Source organism: Perissodus microlepis, chromosome 20 (genome assembly GCF_051167445.1).
Source record: "Perissodus microlepis isolate ML-2025 ecotype Zambia chromosome 20, ASM5116744v1, whole genome shotgun sequence".
Lineage (NCBI taxonomy): Eukaryota > Metazoa > Chordata > Actinopteri > Cichliformes > Cichlidae > Perissodus > Perissodus microlepis.
In genome coordinates this window covers 15,742,952-15,759,219 of record NC_140480.1, presented here as the reverse complement: position 1 = coordinate 15,759,219, position 16,268 = coordinate 15,742,952, and the positions used below count along the sequence as shown (strand labels likewise).

Here is a 16,268-nt window from a genome sequence, read left to right as displayed (position 1 = left end):
GTGTTTCCATGTCTCGCCTCTGTAACCTTGCATAGTCTGGGGTCAGGCTCCATGAAGTTGAGATTAAGGTGGTGCACAGGTCACATCATCTAATGAATGACTCAGTTTTTCTGTGACCACACACAGCACGTCTTTATGCCTCTGGTTTGGATTAATCCTACAACAGCGTAAATCTGGGATCGAGCAAACATCTCCATGATCGTTAACAGAAACCTCTGGAATATCAAAAGTAACGAAAACCAATTTTTAGTTTATTTTCTGAAATAACACTCAAACAACACTGCATTTAAAGAAAATCATGACAAAAAAACAATAAACATTTAGAAATGGCTTTAAACTCTAACAAAGTCATCATCAGTTATTAAAATTGTTCCTTCCATCTGCTTATAAGGCACATTAAAGGTCAGTTTCACTATTTATGACATCTCAAATTATGACTCAAGAAGGCTGTAGACAATTATTGTCCAATTCAATAAACACTCTTCAACTCTACAAATTAAAATATGCAATCAATGAATATTTTAACTCCATTAGCAAAGTTAGAATTTTAGGCAAAAGTCCTGACATCAATCTGAGCTCTGTAAAAGCTGACTTGTGTCTTTGTAATGTTTAGTACTTTATGATTATTGAAATCTCTGACATACAGAGGCCATCATGCATTAAACAGCTGATTCAGGCAATGCAAAATGAATCTGATTATCTCTGAGTTTGGGATTGGGGGAAAAAACCCAAGCCTCAAAAACCACAAAACAAGGAATTTTAAAAATGAAATTTTGATGGCAGTTAACTGACTAAACTAAAAAGTAACCTCAGGATTTAATTCACTGAAGCCCTGCAGTCTTTCATGATCCGTCTGCCATCTATTATATTATCTAAATCTAATTACAAAGCCAACCAAAGAAATAGGAATCAAAGGAAGCACAGTAATCCATTTTTACCATCAATAACTTAAAATATTAAAGTTTGCACTCTGCCTCGTCAGCAATTGTCCATGAAATAAGTTATCCATAATAATTTGTCAAATATATGAAACGATATGTGAATACTGCAGAGCTGACAGAGAACTGATCCAGAGTTGAGGTGCCAAAGTATCCTGTTAAAGCTGGAGTTTACTCCTTTGCTCTCCACACATTCTTTGTTAATGCATGCATGCATCTGCTACATTTTGAAGGTAAAATGTTATCAGCTGTGCCACGTTTAAAGTACTATGTAAATATAGAGTCCATAAGGAGGCCCTGAGCCAGACTGTGACTCGTGGTGGGGACAAAAAAAACAACAAAAAAATATAAAAAGAGTCCCACACCTGGAAACACTTCTCTGACATCACTGTTCAAACCATCTAACAATAGAGTAGGGAAGGAATGTGCAGCATGGAGACTGTATCCAAGTCCTGTCAGTGTAGAGTGATCTCTTCTTCTTCTTCATCATCACATTCATCAGTAGCCGAGTCCTTACTTTCATCCCCATTTCGCTGCAGTAACGGCAGCTCGAGTTCTGGGCTCTTACTCTTGAGCTGCCTTAAAGAAGGACCCTTATCTGATGGAAGATAGAAAATTTACACAATCAGCATGGTCACCACTCTGCAAAGTCTCCTTCCTCCTTTCCTTTCTTTCCTTTTTAAGGATTCTGAAGAAAACTGTGACATTACATGTAGAAAATGTGATATGTAAACTAGAAATCGGAGAACAGACTGTTCGGTGAATAATGACACAGTCTCACCCAGAAATGTAACTTAAAACAAAAAAAATTACATATTCAAAATTTCTGGATTTTACTAAAAGGGAGCTTACCAATGGGTTTTGTGTAGAAAATAAAAATATATTATATGCCATTAAAAAAAAATGCTTTGAGTATTTTTATGTTTTTAGGATGTAGAGCAGTAAATATGGTGAAAACATAAATAAAACGTACTTTTAGAATAATATGTCTTGAGTCCCACGTGTAATGAAATACCACACAGACACACAGCGAATCCCAGCCAGTTGAGCATACTCATTTTGTCTCCCATCAGAAAAGCGGCTAAAAGCAGAGTGCATACTTCCTGCAGGAAATCAACACAAGGAACAACAGAGAAGACTTCATTAGACAGCTCTGAAAAACCCAAGTCCACATGTAACAATCCCTTATTTATTACATAACATTTTTAGAACATATTTACAATTTCACTAAGTAAGTACACTGAGAGCAAACAACAAAACAATGTATGTGTAGACATACTTAGTCAATAAAGTTGATTTTCATAATAAAGATGTTGTTATATGCTTACATCCAAAGCCCTAGTGAACCCTCTGGTCTGTCAGAACATCCACAAAGATTACACATAACTGCTTTAGTAGCTCACAGTAAGCACCAAAAGAACCGCAACCTCCCATATTAAACTCAGCTATGGCTCTGGTATTGCAGACAGACTTTCTTTGGCTTCACCAATCTAATTCAATTCTATTGATATAGCACCAATTCACAACAACAGTCACCTCAAGGCACTTCTAGTGGCAGCCATCCACCAGCTGGAGGTGAAAAAGGATGTTGACAACACAGAAAGTAAGTAATTACCTTAAAGATCCCTGATATGGATAAGGTGAGGCTGGAGGTTCGGGAGACCAGCAGGAACTCAGAGAAGCCCAAACCAAAGGCCAGTGAGCCGCCAATGCTTAACGTGAAGAGGGAATACAGGAGAGGCGAGAGCTCCGTCACCCGGAATAACTTCTCTGAGGTGCTGAGGCTCAGCCCTGCAGGCACAGAGGAAAGAATCAGGACAGATTTTTTAGGAGTGGCAGCACTCCAGGTAGCTCGGCAATTACGCAGTTACAATAGTTTTCCACGGACTGCTTATAGGGCTTGCCCACTCATGTCTTTTGAAAGTCCAATATCTTGTAGAGATTTTATAAAGGAGTTCCTTTTTGTTCTTCTAATGAGAGGCGTGTGGTGAACCACACTGCCACTTCTGCTTGAATCAGCAGTGTTTTATTTGTAGATTACAGCTCTGGTGTGCCATGTTACGTGCTTGACTGTGGCACAAAAGCAGAGGCCCTCTGTCACTGAGCTACATCTGGACTGATGTGCTCATGTGAGTCCCCTCAGTAAGGCTGCCCTTAAGAACAGTGAGACCACTTCTCGTAAATTCCATTTCATAAATTATAGAGAATTTGGGATATCATTTATCTGAAGTGAAGGCAGCTGGACCACACCTCAAACAATCCCCTTCCACTCCAACGTCCACAAATGCATACTTGTCCCACACACTTGTTTGTTCTTGTTCCTGTGCCCCATCGTCTCACTCCCATGTCATCTCTGATCTGCCAGGCCAGGATGAACCGCGAGGAGAGAGAAGACGAGGAAACAGGAGTTTAACAAAATGCGAGATTCTTGCAGCCTTTAAAGCAGTGTCGGTGAAAAGAACTGTGGCTACATTACTGGACCAGTTTTTTGCTTTTAATTACATTCACGGTGTGGCACAATGTGACGCATGGATCTCTGCCTTTGTTTATTATGTCATACGTTTTAGGAATTGAGACGGACTTCAAGACTCTGCACTGCAACTGATGTACAGGTGGGAGTACAGAGGAGAGACGTTACAAGGGAGCCCAAAGCAGAGAAATGAGAAGAGCTCATAGGGTGCTAGAGCATATTTGCAATTTCAACACACTGGCCGTTGTATTGTGCTGAAACCAATCAGGGCTGTGTTCTAAATTTCATAACTTTTCATACTTTGGTTCTTGGGCCTGCCACAGAGTCCAGTAGCAGAAGGAAAAGAAACACTGTGGGTGCCCATTAATCAAGCACCTGCTACAGGGCTTTGATAATCCTCCACTTTCTGCAGCTGAGCTGAACCCCTGAGAAACTACTGCTAATCTATTACACATGTGAGCTATTGCCTATTTACATGTAAATGAGGTGTGGGTGTCAGAATAGGCACCGTGTTGACACATAATCAGTTTCTTATGACCATCACACTGGACAGTGGGGTCTGTAAAGGTTTTCAAAAGACTTGAAATGCCATAATTAGGGGCTACAAAAGCTCACACAATTCAAATTAGAACAACGATTAAGGGATTTAGAAAAAAACACAGCACACAGATTTGAGTGCCGACTTTGCTGAAAGCATTAAAGATGTAAGAAAACAACTAAGCGATCTGTCTATGGAGGAAATAGAAAAGAAACTGAGATTCACAAAACAAACATTTTATGAGTCTGGTTCCAAAGCAACCAAAATATTGGTTAAACGGTTAAAATCAATACAAATAAGTAATGCAGTTAATAAGATTAGAGATCCAAACACCGAGGAACTACTATATGAACCAACACAGATAAAAAAAAATGCCTTTCAAAAATACTATAAAACATCGTATAATCAACCCGACCAGAAAAACGGACAAGAAATTGAAGAGTACTTGGATAACTGGATAAGGCAATAAGGAGATTGGAATCTAATAAAAGTCCAGGGAGTGATGGGTATCCCAATGAGTGGTATAAGACTTTTAAAGAGGACTTGGCTCCTATTTTGATAGATTCTTTTAACTGGACATTAAAACACGCTAAAATTCCACCCTCTTGGAAAGAGGCCATTATATCAGTCTTACCAAAAGAAGGTAAAAACAAGGAAAACTGTGATTCTAATCACCCAATCTCTATCTTAAATGTGGATTATAAATTATTTACATCCATAATCACAAGACGCTTAGAGCTGTTTCTCCCAGATCTGGTGGATGAAGACCAGACAGGGTTCATTAAGGGGCGACAGACACAAGATAATATACGACGCACATTGCATATAATTAACGAAGTTAATAAAGAGAAAATTCCAACAGCCTTAGTGAGCTTAGATGCTGAAAAGGCCTTTGATAGAGTCTCTTGGATATTTCTTTTTGCTGTTTTGAAAAGAATGGGCCTTAACAGTATCTTCATTGAGTGTATACAATCCTTGCACCACAGGCCATTGGCTAGAGGGGACCTGACAGACAGTTTTGAGCTCTTCAGAGGAACCAGGCAGGGTTGCTGCCTGAGTCCAGCCCTTTTTGCTCTGTATATCGAGCCTTTGGCTCAGTATATACGGCAAAGTGCAGACTTAAAAAGGGGTTTTAGTTTCTAAAATTGAAAAACGAATGGGTCTCTTTGCTGATGATATAATTATATACCTACAGGATCCTGACACGACCTTTCCTCGATTGATTAAAGCATTAAAATATTTTGGAAAAAATTCAGGGTATAAACTAAATATCGTAAAGACTCAAGTACTTTGTCTGAATTATTTCCCCAAAGATTCAATTCAAAACGAATATAAATTAAAATGGGACTCAAATAAGATCAAATATTTAGGTGTCTATCTAACTAGCGAAATAAGTACACTATACGAGGCAAATTATGTAAAGATTAGTAATACAATCCAAAAAGATTTGATTAAATGGGCTCCACTTGTCATGGACCTTAGCTCAAGAATAGAGGTAATAAAAATGAATGTGCTTCCTCGACTACTGTATCTATTCACTTCACTGCCAGTCCATATACCAGATGCACAATTTGGTAGATGGGATAAATTAGTTAGTAGATTTATTTGGAAAGGGACAAAGCCAAGAATAAGTTTAAAATACTCCAATTAAGAAAAGAAAAAGGAGAACTTGCCCTCCCGAATTTCAAGGAATATTGTTTACTGGTGTTCACCGGATTACACCTCAAAATGGAAGCATATGGAGATAAATTATTGCTCATCATGTCATCCACAAGCAAGATTGGGAGAAGAAACTATCCAGTCTACGAACACAAATCTCATTACTGAATTCACTATTAAACTCTGGTGGATTATAGTGAAGAAATATAGAATTATAGAAGACTGTAAATTGCTGATTTGGCCTGCATATTCTCGAAAATTCCAAAGTGGACAATGGGATAGTACATTTTTAAGATGGGTCAATAAAGGAATTACAGCAATGTGCACATTAATAGACGGGAAAACATTCAAATCCTTCGAGAATCTACAGAGACAGTTTGGACTGAATAAATCAGATTTATTTAGGCATTTTCAATTAAGACATTTTTACAATACAGAAATTAGGAAGAAGCTCTTGAGAGAAGGAAGCCATATAATAGAAATAATAACAGGTGCATATAAAAATCCTCCATCAAGAATTTTATCGAAATTATATAATGGTCTGCAAAATTTGAATAGGAATGAAACATTATATATCAAACAAAAGTAGGAATCTGAATTACATCTTGAGTTGTCAGAGGATGACTGGCGATCCGTATGTCTCACACAGCATAATTCCACCAGCTCTACACGTTGGAGAGAATATGGCTGGAAAAATGTGATTAGGTTCTTTATTACTCCTTATATCAAAAGCAAGCAGCTGAAAACACCCCAACGGTGCTGGAGATTATGTGGAGACTGGGACGCCAATCATTCTCATGTGTTTTGGAAGTGTAAAAATATAAAACCTTACTGGGAAAGCATTGCAGTAACAATGAAGAAAGTGCTGGGGTATGACGTGCCGTGTGAGGCACGAGTATTTTGGAATATGGGAAAATGTAACAAAGGAGGAGCGTTACTTACTTTAAAATTATGTTGTTGTCAAGCAAAAAGGTAATAACAAAAAACTGGCTTAAAAGTGAATGGAAGAATGGACTGATGTAATCGAGGACATATATATATATATAATGGAGAAAATGACCTACACTTTGACACTGAAATCTGACAAACACCGAAAACAGTGGACAAAATGGATAACCTATAAGACTCACTCAGCCCCATAAGGCAGGGACCTCTCCTCCTTGTTTTTTTTTCTCTTCCACAGATTAGGTGTCCTTTATTCCCTTTGTGTTCCTTATTCATATTTTTGTTTGCATGTACTATAAATTTGGAAAAAGTACAAAATAAAAAGTTAAAAAAAAAAGAAAAAAGAATTAGGGGCTACAGAGCTTAATTTAATGCAGCGACAAAACATGAAAGAAAATGAACTTATGTCTTTACTCACCTTCATTAAACAGGAAGAGAGGAAAGAGCCCAAGGAACATGAGAGGTTGGAGGTGGTACATGGCATCTATTGGGTTTTGAAGGCCTAAAACAGTGCGATATGAAAAAGATGAAAAATGCAGGGAACTGTGTCCCAGCTGAGTTTTAAATCAGTGCTTTACAAGCCTGGCATATAGTTAAAGTTACTGCTGTTGGGCTTCAATGTGTTTACTTTGTAAATACTTATGGATAGATGTTGCTGTATAAACTCAGAGGAAAGACAGTGAGAAGCAACAACCCCACTTCACCTGCTGTTAATGTTGTATCAAAACCTGCATTAGAGTCATCATTGGTGGATCTTGTTAACTTGTTGTAGACCATTCAAGGATAACGGCTAGGTTGAAACGACATAACAAGCTATTTTAGGTCTCTATGATAGTTGTTTTCTTTTTTTTTGTATTTCACACCAATCCTCTTTGAAATGGCGTGTGTATCATGTTTTACTGTATACCTGGTGAAAGCCACAGCCCAAAATTCATTGGTGTAGATCCAGGTTATAGGCTTTTTAACCTCTTTGGAAGCTGTCACTCCAGTGACTGAACACTTACCCAGCTCTGCTTTCTGCGTGAGGACCTGAGTGAGGGTCCATCGAATCCCCCCTATGAAGGATGCTAGGAGCACCAGAATAAAGCCTTCCAGGTTAAACTGGGTCGACTCAAAGGTAAACATAAAGAGACCGCAGGAGATCAATAGGACCACCAGGATCAGAAACGGGTTCTGGATTAAAAGGGAGAAAAGACAACGACACGCAGCAGTTTCAAGTCAAAATTGCACAGGAAACAGAAGAAGAAAGAAAGTAGAGGATGACGGATAAAAGAAGAACAGAACAAAGCACAAACTAGAGGAGAGAGTAGACGAGAGGTAATGATTGCTCATTACTGCTCATGTGATGAAACCCCCATCAAGCTACACAAAAACACCACTGTGCTCTGTAACAGGAAGTGATACAATACCACAGTGAGAGCTCAAACGCCTCAAAGCGCTGTGACTGACTGTGGTGATTTGGTGCTAAAGGTGGACAGAATTAAATCTTTAAGCTATGACACCATTAAGAAAAATTGGCAAATTTATAACCGAACCGGTTGTAAATTTGTGCAGGTGCAGGACTTTTTTCAGATTAGAAAGTTCTCATGTTCTGCTACAGCCACAGTGCACTTTGTGAACGTTGCTGGATGTCTGCTTTGTGCATTGCACCACAATCGAGAAAACAGACTAAAAGAATTGCCTCTTGCATCATTTTGCCTGTGTAAGAAGCATGCTTAATTCTCCAGTTGTGTCTGGGTGACATTAAAGTGAAGACAAAACTGCACTGTTAGCACTGCTGTCAGTGTCATGTGATCGGTACACTCACCGGCTCCTCTAGTTTAAAGACCAGAGAGAAAAACAGGATAAAAAGCACTGCTGAGGACTTGGTCATGGTATACCTTGAATGACACAAAATAAAAGTTGTAGAATATGTAAAGAACCATACAATGACTGGTTAAGATAAAATACTGACACACATGAACTTCTAGTAAAAACATCCAAAACTTACAGGCTAATGGTGATGAAGAGGAAGCTCCAATTGGAAAGTCCAATATCCAGCGCTGTTGCGATGGCTGCAGGTAAGAAGGACAGAACTTAGGAGTACAGGATGACAGGTTCATTTTAAAACTTAAACACAGTTAAAACCACTCATTTCAGTGCATTTAGAGTGACTAAACGTATTTGGAGCACAAATACTCACTAAAAAAACAACAAGAAACCCAACAACAACAACAACAACAACATGTATGTATATAATCAATTCCACTGCCCTTTATTCACATATTAAAATCACCTTGATGTCGTTTTAGTGTATACAGTACAACAGAACAAAATATTAATTACTTTTGATTTAATTTCTCTGGATTTTTGCTTTTCTTAGTCTTTGATTCACCTTTTCCTTCTGACTCTTTTAAACTAATCTTATTACAACTTAAGTTTGTGCAGAATTTTCGTTTATACAAGGCAAAACCGGTTTGGAACGGTTCATTTAATGCACTTGCTTTTAAATATCTTCATCATTCTCGTCGGGGTTGTTGTATTTATTTTCTCCACGTGGACTTTAGACGAAGCATTCCACAGAGCTTAGTCAATCGGTGAACCCGATAAGAGGCGACTGCCCCCCGTGTAAATCACCAGTCTCCAGACTCAAGATAAAACTCACCTGTGGGTGCTACTTTTCTGAGGTACTCTTTCCACCTCAGAGTAACGCGAGGTTTCCCTGTCCACCACTGCACAGCCTGTCGTGTCAGAGCTGACAGACAGAAGATGATGGTGAGGTGAACTAAAGTCATGAAGAGGGGGTAATGGAAGCCCTAAGAAAGGGAGAGAAACAGTTGGGGTCATCTAGGATGGCCTAGTCAGTGTAAGTCTCTTTCTCAGGATCCAGGAGATCCCCAGACAAGCAAAGCAGAGCGTCCTCAGGTGCTTATTTTCATTAATCACCTTTAATACAACCAAGCATGTTATAGGAAACTGACATGGCTGTATGAGCTTCTTTACTCACCTTCATTAGCCATTTGTTATAGAATGTGATGCCTATAGAGAAGACATAGTAGAGAAGAACTAATCCAACAGTGCGCAGCCCCCTGCACAGGAACTGGACTGGGCACGCCATACGGGACTGCCAGGACCAGCTGTCCACAACACACAGCTACTGCAGAGGGGCCATCTCCGACCGGAACCCACATCCTCCCCGAACAGCCATACCAGACCTTTTTACAGCAGAAAAGGAGCAGAAACACCGCAGAGAAGAAAAGCAAGGTTAGAGCAGGACTGCGTTTGTGCATATTAATGCTAGTTAGTGGAACAGGCGCTCAGACAGAATTTAAGCGAAATCTATTTGATACAATGTTAGCATAACGGCAACATTCATTTTAGCTCAAATTAAACGTTATCAGCTACTAGCATTTTCTTAACTGGTTCTGCTAGCGGATAAACAGCTGGTAACAATGTTGTGCTAATCTTAAAAACTGTCCGTTAACCAACAGGAACATCAGACAGCCCCAGCAGACGAACTCACCAGCAACAGTGCTCCAACAGTGACTGCGAGAGGAAGGCTCACTGGATAGCTGCTACGTTTTATAGGTCAAACTGGCGTCTTTGTTAACTTGCCTTATAGTTCATTAGCTAACATTAGCCTGTCATTTAGCATCTATATTGACTTGTTAACATTATCAGGCCAGTAATTAGCTATAATACTCAATCCGGTTGACTGAGATAAGCTTTGAACATCACTTGGCAGGGCAGGAGTCCACAGCAAGATCCACGGGGACGTGTCACTTACTCACGGCAATGAGCACGTGCTGAGCCCCCGCGGTAAGGCTCTCAAGTGTTTACTTGGAATCTGAGCCCTCTGTTCAAGCACCGAGATCCATTTCTTTCCACGAATGCTGTGAGGTGTTGTTCTTCGATCAGCCACTTGAACAGTGCTCCTGTTTCCACTCACACCACCAACTTGCCATCGCCCATTGTGCATAGTTTGTCTAGGTCTAAGGTTTAGCTAAAATAATACCAAATGAAATTGGCTTAGCTTAAACACACGTGAATGTAGCTTTTTACATTCTAAGCAAGCTACGTGTCGGTGATTCCCGCATACACCCGGCAATATGAAATTAAGTTTGGTCTTCCGATACAATCAAACAGATCGTGCTTTAAAGAAAACTCACCGTCAAGCTGTGTTGGCTATACTGACGAATAACACGAGTAAATTTAAACACTGGCGAGAGATGGCCACAAGGGGGAGTATCTGCGATTTCTAGCCCTGTCTGCTTCCTCTCCAAACCACCACTTCCTCAGTCAAGGAAACAAAAGCGGAAGTCGGCGCACTTAACAAGCTGTTGTTGTGAGACAGTCGTGAACAAGCACAAGGTAAGGTTAATGCTAACGCGTATTTAACAATGAGCAGCTAATGTTGAGGTTTGAATAACGCTTGTGGGTGTTTTTCAGCAAATGGCGGAGGAGGAGGACGAGCCTGGCTTCGACGAAGAGTTGGAGGACGGCTCCGGCGGGGTGGATGTCGGCTACGGCAAGAGAAAGAGACTCTTCTCCAAGGAGCTCCGGTGCATGATGTACGGATTTGGAGATGATCAGAACCCTTACACGGAGTCTGTAGATATTCTGGAGGATCTGGTGATCGAGTTTATCACGGAAATGACCCACAAGGCCATGTCTATCGGGCGCCAGGGTCGCGTCCAGGTGGAGGACATCGTTTTCCTCATTCGCAAAGATCCCAGGAAGTTTGCTAGAGTCAAAGATCTGCTGACCATGAACGAGGAGCTGAAGAGAGCTCGGAAAGCTTTTGATGAAGCAAATTATGGCTCTTAAACTCACAACGGGACTGGTTGTTATTCCTCCCATGACCTCTGTTTCTATTAATTTTACTGTTCGTTTGCTCGTGAGTTCATTCAGTCTTCAGACTGCATGTTTGCGTCATGTGTGTGTTTATAGACAGTATAACAATAAGAACGAATTTCACAGTGTATATGCTTGATTTCAGACTTTTTGGTTATGTAAAATAAAGCAACTTGCCAATAGTTTTAAAATGACCAGGTCCTCATCTCTTGTGCACAAACAACTTTTTTTTTAAGCACCAGAACTAGAAAACATAACACTTTTGTTTTAAAGCACAGCATTGTGCTGTGTTACCAATCTGATACGTGAAGAGTGGATCTGCACAAGAATTTAAGCATGATTTTATTTTGAATAAGTAAAGAAAAATTAAGTATTTAACTTAAACCCACAGATTGAATCCTCAAATGTATGTGAAATATCTAAAGAAAAGGCTCTAGATTCAGGTTGTGTAAATGACATTACACAAGGAGGGTTGCTCTTCATGTCCCCCTTCTGGACACGCTGTGGTAATGAAACAAAAAACACAATACAGTAAATTAAGCCACAAACCGCTGAGCAGCTGAAATCCTATGTCAAGCACGAATGAAAAACAAACCAAAAAAAAAAGCCAATTTGCCTTGTAAAACTACACCAGCTGGTGTCATCATCTCCCAAACACACACAGAGGGAAACATGTTCCAGTCCCAAGTTTTCTGGAGCAAGTTGCTGGTATTCAAAAATAGGAGTGTTCCAGATTTTTTTTATAGAAAAGTGTCAAATATTTGTCAAAGCAGACAGTTTGCAACCCGCAATTAAACTTTATCAACACAGCCAGGCATACTAGACATGATGCCGACCTCATCTGTGCCCACATACGTGATGAACTGAGGTTTTGCGACTGTCCGTAATGTCCAAATAATTCTGACCTCAGTCGAGGCTTTTGGTTATTTTAAAAGGAAAACTGGCTGTGGTTGGAACAAAACGGACAAAAAGAGGAAAAGAAACAGATTTTATTAATATTCCTCAAAACAAAATTATTACACAGACCATAAATATGACAGACCAACTACAAGTGAGCATGTGTTAGTTCATTTATTTTAAGCAAATTACTTCTTTGTACAGTGAAGTGGTTGAATTAATTGGTCTAAGCAGCAGGTAACAGGCTGCCCGTCTATCTAGACTACATCTAGATCAGAGCTTTACCAGCAGAGAGGGGGAGGGGGTCACTGATGACACGACATGCCATGCGTACTGCAAAAGCTGTGTGCAGTGAAAAAAAACCCCGTTGCAGCCTTGCTGTCCTGTTACAGGGCTGGGTGTCAGCATGGCATCTAGGGGATGTCTGCATTTACAAGCGAGCCAGGGAAAAGATGTTACCCAGCCAGTGACCCCCCACTGGGTGCTCTAGCTGTCTGTTGAGGACTTCTATAAGGATGGAGAAGAAAGGCAGTGAACCAGGTGGACAAGAGGAAGAAGGAGGGAGTGGGTCAGAATGGGGGTTCACAGAAGGGTGGAGGAATGTCCATGAGTCTTTCTTGTTCTACTGCACATTCTCCATCATCTTGAGGAATTCTGATAAAGAAAAGAGAAATTGGACAGCATTACATTTTACATCCATTTCTTTATTTACTTGAATAAACTGTAAAGGAACAGGTAGTAGTTTCAGCTCAAGCAGGAAGCCGAGGTGTAATTTGATTTTAAGATGATGACAGGAGTGTAGGAACTGTACAACACAGCCTAGTAGGCAACAATATGGTCCCTAAAGTCTGACTGTAAAACCTGATATGCCATAGAACAAGACTGATACAGCTTATTGGTACTCTAGCAAAGCTGCAGCCTCTTAATAAACAGGATTTCCCCCCCTCATGCACTCTCTACCTCCTTCATAGAGACTCCTCAAGGTTCAATAATAAGTGAGCTGACAGCTTCATCATTTTCATTTGACACATACCGTCAAAGTCCAGCATGCCGTCGCTGTTCTTGTCTCCATCCTTCAGCAGCTCATCGATCTCCTCCTCTGAGATGGCTTCGCCGGTGCTGCGGATGATAAGGGCAAACTCTTCTCTGTCGATGTAACCGTCGCCGTTCCTGCGCACACGACAACAAAATGTGCGTGAATGTAAAGGTCGACTAAAGGTGATGTAGCAACAAAAAAAAAAACCCAAAACAAAACGCTCACACACACACACACACACACACACACACACACACACACACACACACACACACACACACACACACACACACACACACACACACACACACACAAACGATTAGTGTAAACAGTGTGAGCGCGAGCGTACTTGTCAAACACACGGAAGCAGTCTGCCAACTCTTCCTCGCTCTTTCCGGCCTGATCCTCCTTCATCAGTCTCACCATCATGACCAAGAACTCCTCGAAGTCGATGGTGCCGCTACCTGAGGGTTTAGTGGAGCCACGTGATTGATACGCATCAGATCAACCCATTGTCGTGATAACTTTGTTGACCGTTTTACGCATGGAAACACCGGGACTTCAATAGAACAACCCAGAATTTGTTAGTGCAGTAAAAATGTCATGTTGACGGGGTGTTTAGAAGTACCACCACCTCTCCGGCTAATTACTGAATTACCATAAAGTGTCCCTGTGTGTAAAAACACTTACGGCGCACAGCTGGTCTGCTGTGTCGCCATCAGGCATAAACTACATTTCTCGTTTCTCACCGTCCTCATCGACCTCCTCGATGATCTCATCCAGCTCCTCTCTTGTCGGGTTCTGGCCCAGCATCCTCATCACGGTACCCAACTCCTTGGTGCTGATATCACCGCCACCATCGGTGTCGAACATGTCAAAGGCGGCCTTGAACTCTGGAGAAACGAGAATTGAATGAAGGCGTGTGTTTGTTCCAAGCTGGTCTCATTTCTCAGTTTGGTACTTTTCTGCTTTATTGATCTTTTCCACCGAGCATTAATCGTCGCGATAGGACACCATTATCCTTTAAAATAGCACCCCAGTTTGCTTTTATCGACTGAAAAACTGCGAGGTCCGCTTCTTTGTGAATAATTCTCATTGTGCTATTCTTGTTTTTTCTTTCATACCAGTTTGCTCCATCTGGCTTCACGCCGTGGATCTGCATTCTCTTTAGGCTGTACGAGCTCTTGCTGGTAGAAAAAAATGATCTGCAGTAGAACTGATTGGCTTATTGTGTGATTGCATTTAAGGGTGGTATAATTCAAAACATGTATCACGCGTGTTTCATTTCATAGCTTACTGTAATGGCGTTATTTAGGCTAAGCAACTAGTACTGTACTCACCAGCCAACATGTCCTCGCTCAGGTAGGAGCGGGCCTCTTGTTGCGCGTCAGTCTGGAAGAAAGCAGGGTCCAGTGCATCACTTCACTCATTACATGTTTCATTTAGGCTTAGTTGATTGTTCCAGTTAAACTTGCTTGTTTTAGCCAACCACGGTGGCAAAATAATTCTTTATCATATTTTCTATTCGTTTTAAACAACCTAACCCCCCCCCCCCCCACCCCACCCCACCCCTAAACTACACGGATCATCCCCACTGTGCGTAAAAGTATTTTTACGCACAGTGGGGATGATACAGTTCAGAGATTCAGGATTGATATTTTAAACTTGCGACTGTAATATTTACAGAGTGATTAATGGTTGTAATAATGATACTGAAACATGCTATCACAAGTCACACGATAACATGGGTGCATCTCGAAAGGATTCTTGAGCTTGATGAAAATTAGTCCGGCTATTTCAGGCTCAACACATTAGCTTCGCTGTATAAGGCCTGCAGACATCCAATCCCGAGGAATTTGTTGCCTAAGCAGAATCAGCACCTTCCCAGCTGACACCCATCCTGCCCATCAACACCCAGTGTTAACTTCCCACAAGGATTAAAAGTAGTCTATTTACAACAGATAACTGGCTAAAATATGAGTTTGAGTATATTTCATATCAATTTAACTCAAAACCAACAGAGAAAAAAAACTACGTGGAAAAAAATGCTGAATTACTAGAAAGAAAAAAAAAACTATTTTAGGGGAAAGCAACATATACATATCTGAACAACACCAACAGAAAGAAATATGCTTCTCAGAAACTCAGCTAATGATTTTTACACATTCACATGCCTTTATTCCTTTATTGCTCACTCTCTAATGAAATCAGCCGATAGCTGAACTGGTCATTTGCACAACTGATTGGTCTTACCATGTTTGTGGATTAGCTTTTCCCCCCCAAATATCCAAGGATAAAAGAAAAGCCCAAAGGAGTGGTCAATCCGTGTGCACCCCAACAGAGAGACTAGACATCAAGTGATGGTTCAGAGACACTTTAAACGGGACAAGGAGGTCCCGCCCCCTGCCTCTCACAGGCCTCCAGATTTAGTATCCTGAACTTTTAGGGTTCTGGGGCCAGGGCAAGCCAATCACACTTTCGAGGTGAACGCTCCACTTTATTGAAGTTGTGGTTCTAAGTATGCTAAAGAAGTAAAGGATACATTTTCAAAGTTTGTGGGGGAAATGCATGAAAGCGTCACACTGAGATTGTCCTCAGATGTTGGATATGAGAAGGAACCCAGCTTACTTTAAAATAATTCCTTCTGGAAAACCAGAGAGAAAGAAAACTGAAAATACAGAATTTTTCTATAAAATAAATCAAAAAGCACCATACTTCTTAGAAAAGGCCCCGTTGCAACTCTCAGTAGTGAGATCCTAAAACAAGATGCCCACCCTCCCTTCGAAATAATAAAATACAAACACAAATCTGGCTCACATCAGTGCATGCATGTCAGTGTACTGTTGATTTCTATTTCGCCTTGTAAATACAAAACAGAAAACAACAAGGGGGAGCCAAAGATTAGTGAGTAAGCTTTGGGTTTTGTGGTGATGGAGATTCAATCTGGATGGG

General features: G+C 40.7%; 3 protein-coding genes across 4 annotated transcripts; 1 reads left to right on the top strand and 2 right to left on the bottom strand.

The window, feature by feature from the left end:
• Positions 1–230: 230 nt before the first annotated feature.
• LOC146364315 (solute carrier family 35 member H1-like) lies at positions 231–9,647 on the bottom strand. Of its 2 annotated transcripts, XM_084916646.1 has the most exons (9): positions 9,537–9,647; positions 9,195–9,345; positions 8,541–8,604; positions 8,358–8,430; positions 7,555–7,723; positions 6,969–7,052; positions 2,554–2,729; positions 1,912–2,041; positions 231–1,536 (listed from the first exon to the last, which is right to left on the bottom strand). In XM_084916646.1, exons 1-9 carry the CDS (start codon positions 9,645–9,647, stop codon positions 1,394–1,396), a joined length of 1,101 nt encoding a protein of 366 aa, XP_084772772.1. In that variant the 3' UTR covers positions 231–1,393. The 2 variants fall into 2 exon arrangements, with proteins under 2 accessions (XP_084772772.1, XP_084772773.1); XM_084916647.1 differs by lacking the exons at positions 231–1,536; positions 1,912–2,041; positions 2,554–2,729 and adding an exon at positions 2,736–6,843.
• Positions 9,648–10,789: 1,142 nt separating this feature from the next.
• On the top strand, positions 10,790–11,577 carry taf13 (TATA-box binding protein associated factor 13). Its single transcript, XM_084916651.1, has 2 exons — positions 10,790–10,900; positions 10,979–11,577. Exon 2 carries the CDS (start codon positions 10,982–10,984, stop codon positions 11,354–11,356), a length of 375 nt encoding a protein of 124 aa, XP_084772777.1. The 5' UTR covers positions 10,790–10,900; positions 10,979–10,981; the 3' UTR covers positions 11,357–11,577.
• An 858-nt stretch (positions 11,578–12,435) lies between these two features.
• On the bottom strand, positions 12,436–15,696 carry tnnc2.2 (troponin C2, fast skeletal type, tandem duplicate 2). Its single transcript, XM_084916650.1, has 6 exons — positions 15,570–15,696; positions 14,657–14,708; positions 14,066–14,209; positions 13,666–13,780; positions 13,314–13,450; positions 12,436–12,934 (listed from the first exon to the last, which is right to left on the bottom strand). Exons 1-6 carry the CDS (start codon positions 15,570–15,572, stop codon positions 12,903–12,905), a joined length of 483 nt encoding a protein of 160 aa, XP_084772776.1. The 5' UTR covers positions 15,573–15,696; the 3' UTR covers positions 12,436–12,902.
• Positions 15,697–16,268: the final 572 nt, after the last annotated feature.

What these genes read in the sequence shown, in the direction of transcription:
- tnnc2.2 (XM_084916650.1), bottom strand. An exon ending in TGCTTCCGTGTGTTTGACAA is followed by an intron (nt 13,451 to 13,665) that starts GTACGCTCGCGC and finishes TCGTGTGCGCAG; the next exon opens with GAACGGCGACGGTTACATCG. An exon ending in CGGCATGCTGGACTTTGACG is followed by an intron (nt 12,935 to 13,313) that starts GTATGTGTCAAA and finishes TTTCTTTATCAG; the next exon opens with AATTCCTCAAGATGATGGAG.
- taf13 (XM_084916651.1), top strand. Translation starts at nt 10,982, where the DNA reads ATGGCGGAGGAGGAGGACGAGCCTGGCTTCGACGAAGAGTTGGAGGAC.
- LOC146364315 (XM_084916646.1), bottom strand. Translation starts at nt 9,647, where the DNA reads ATGGCGTGCCCAGTCCAGTTCCTGTGCAGGGGGCTGCGCACTGTTGGA. An exon ending in CACGCAGAAAGCAGAGCTGG is followed by an intron (nt 7,053 to 7,554) that starts GTAAGTGTTCAG and finishes GCACTGTTTTAG; the next exon opens with GCCTTCAAAACCCAATAGAT. An exon ending in CCATATCAGGGATCTTTAAG is followed by an intron (nt 2,042 to 2,553) that starts GTAATTACTTAC and finishes GATTTCCTGCAG; the next exon opens with GAAGTATGCACTCTGCTTTT.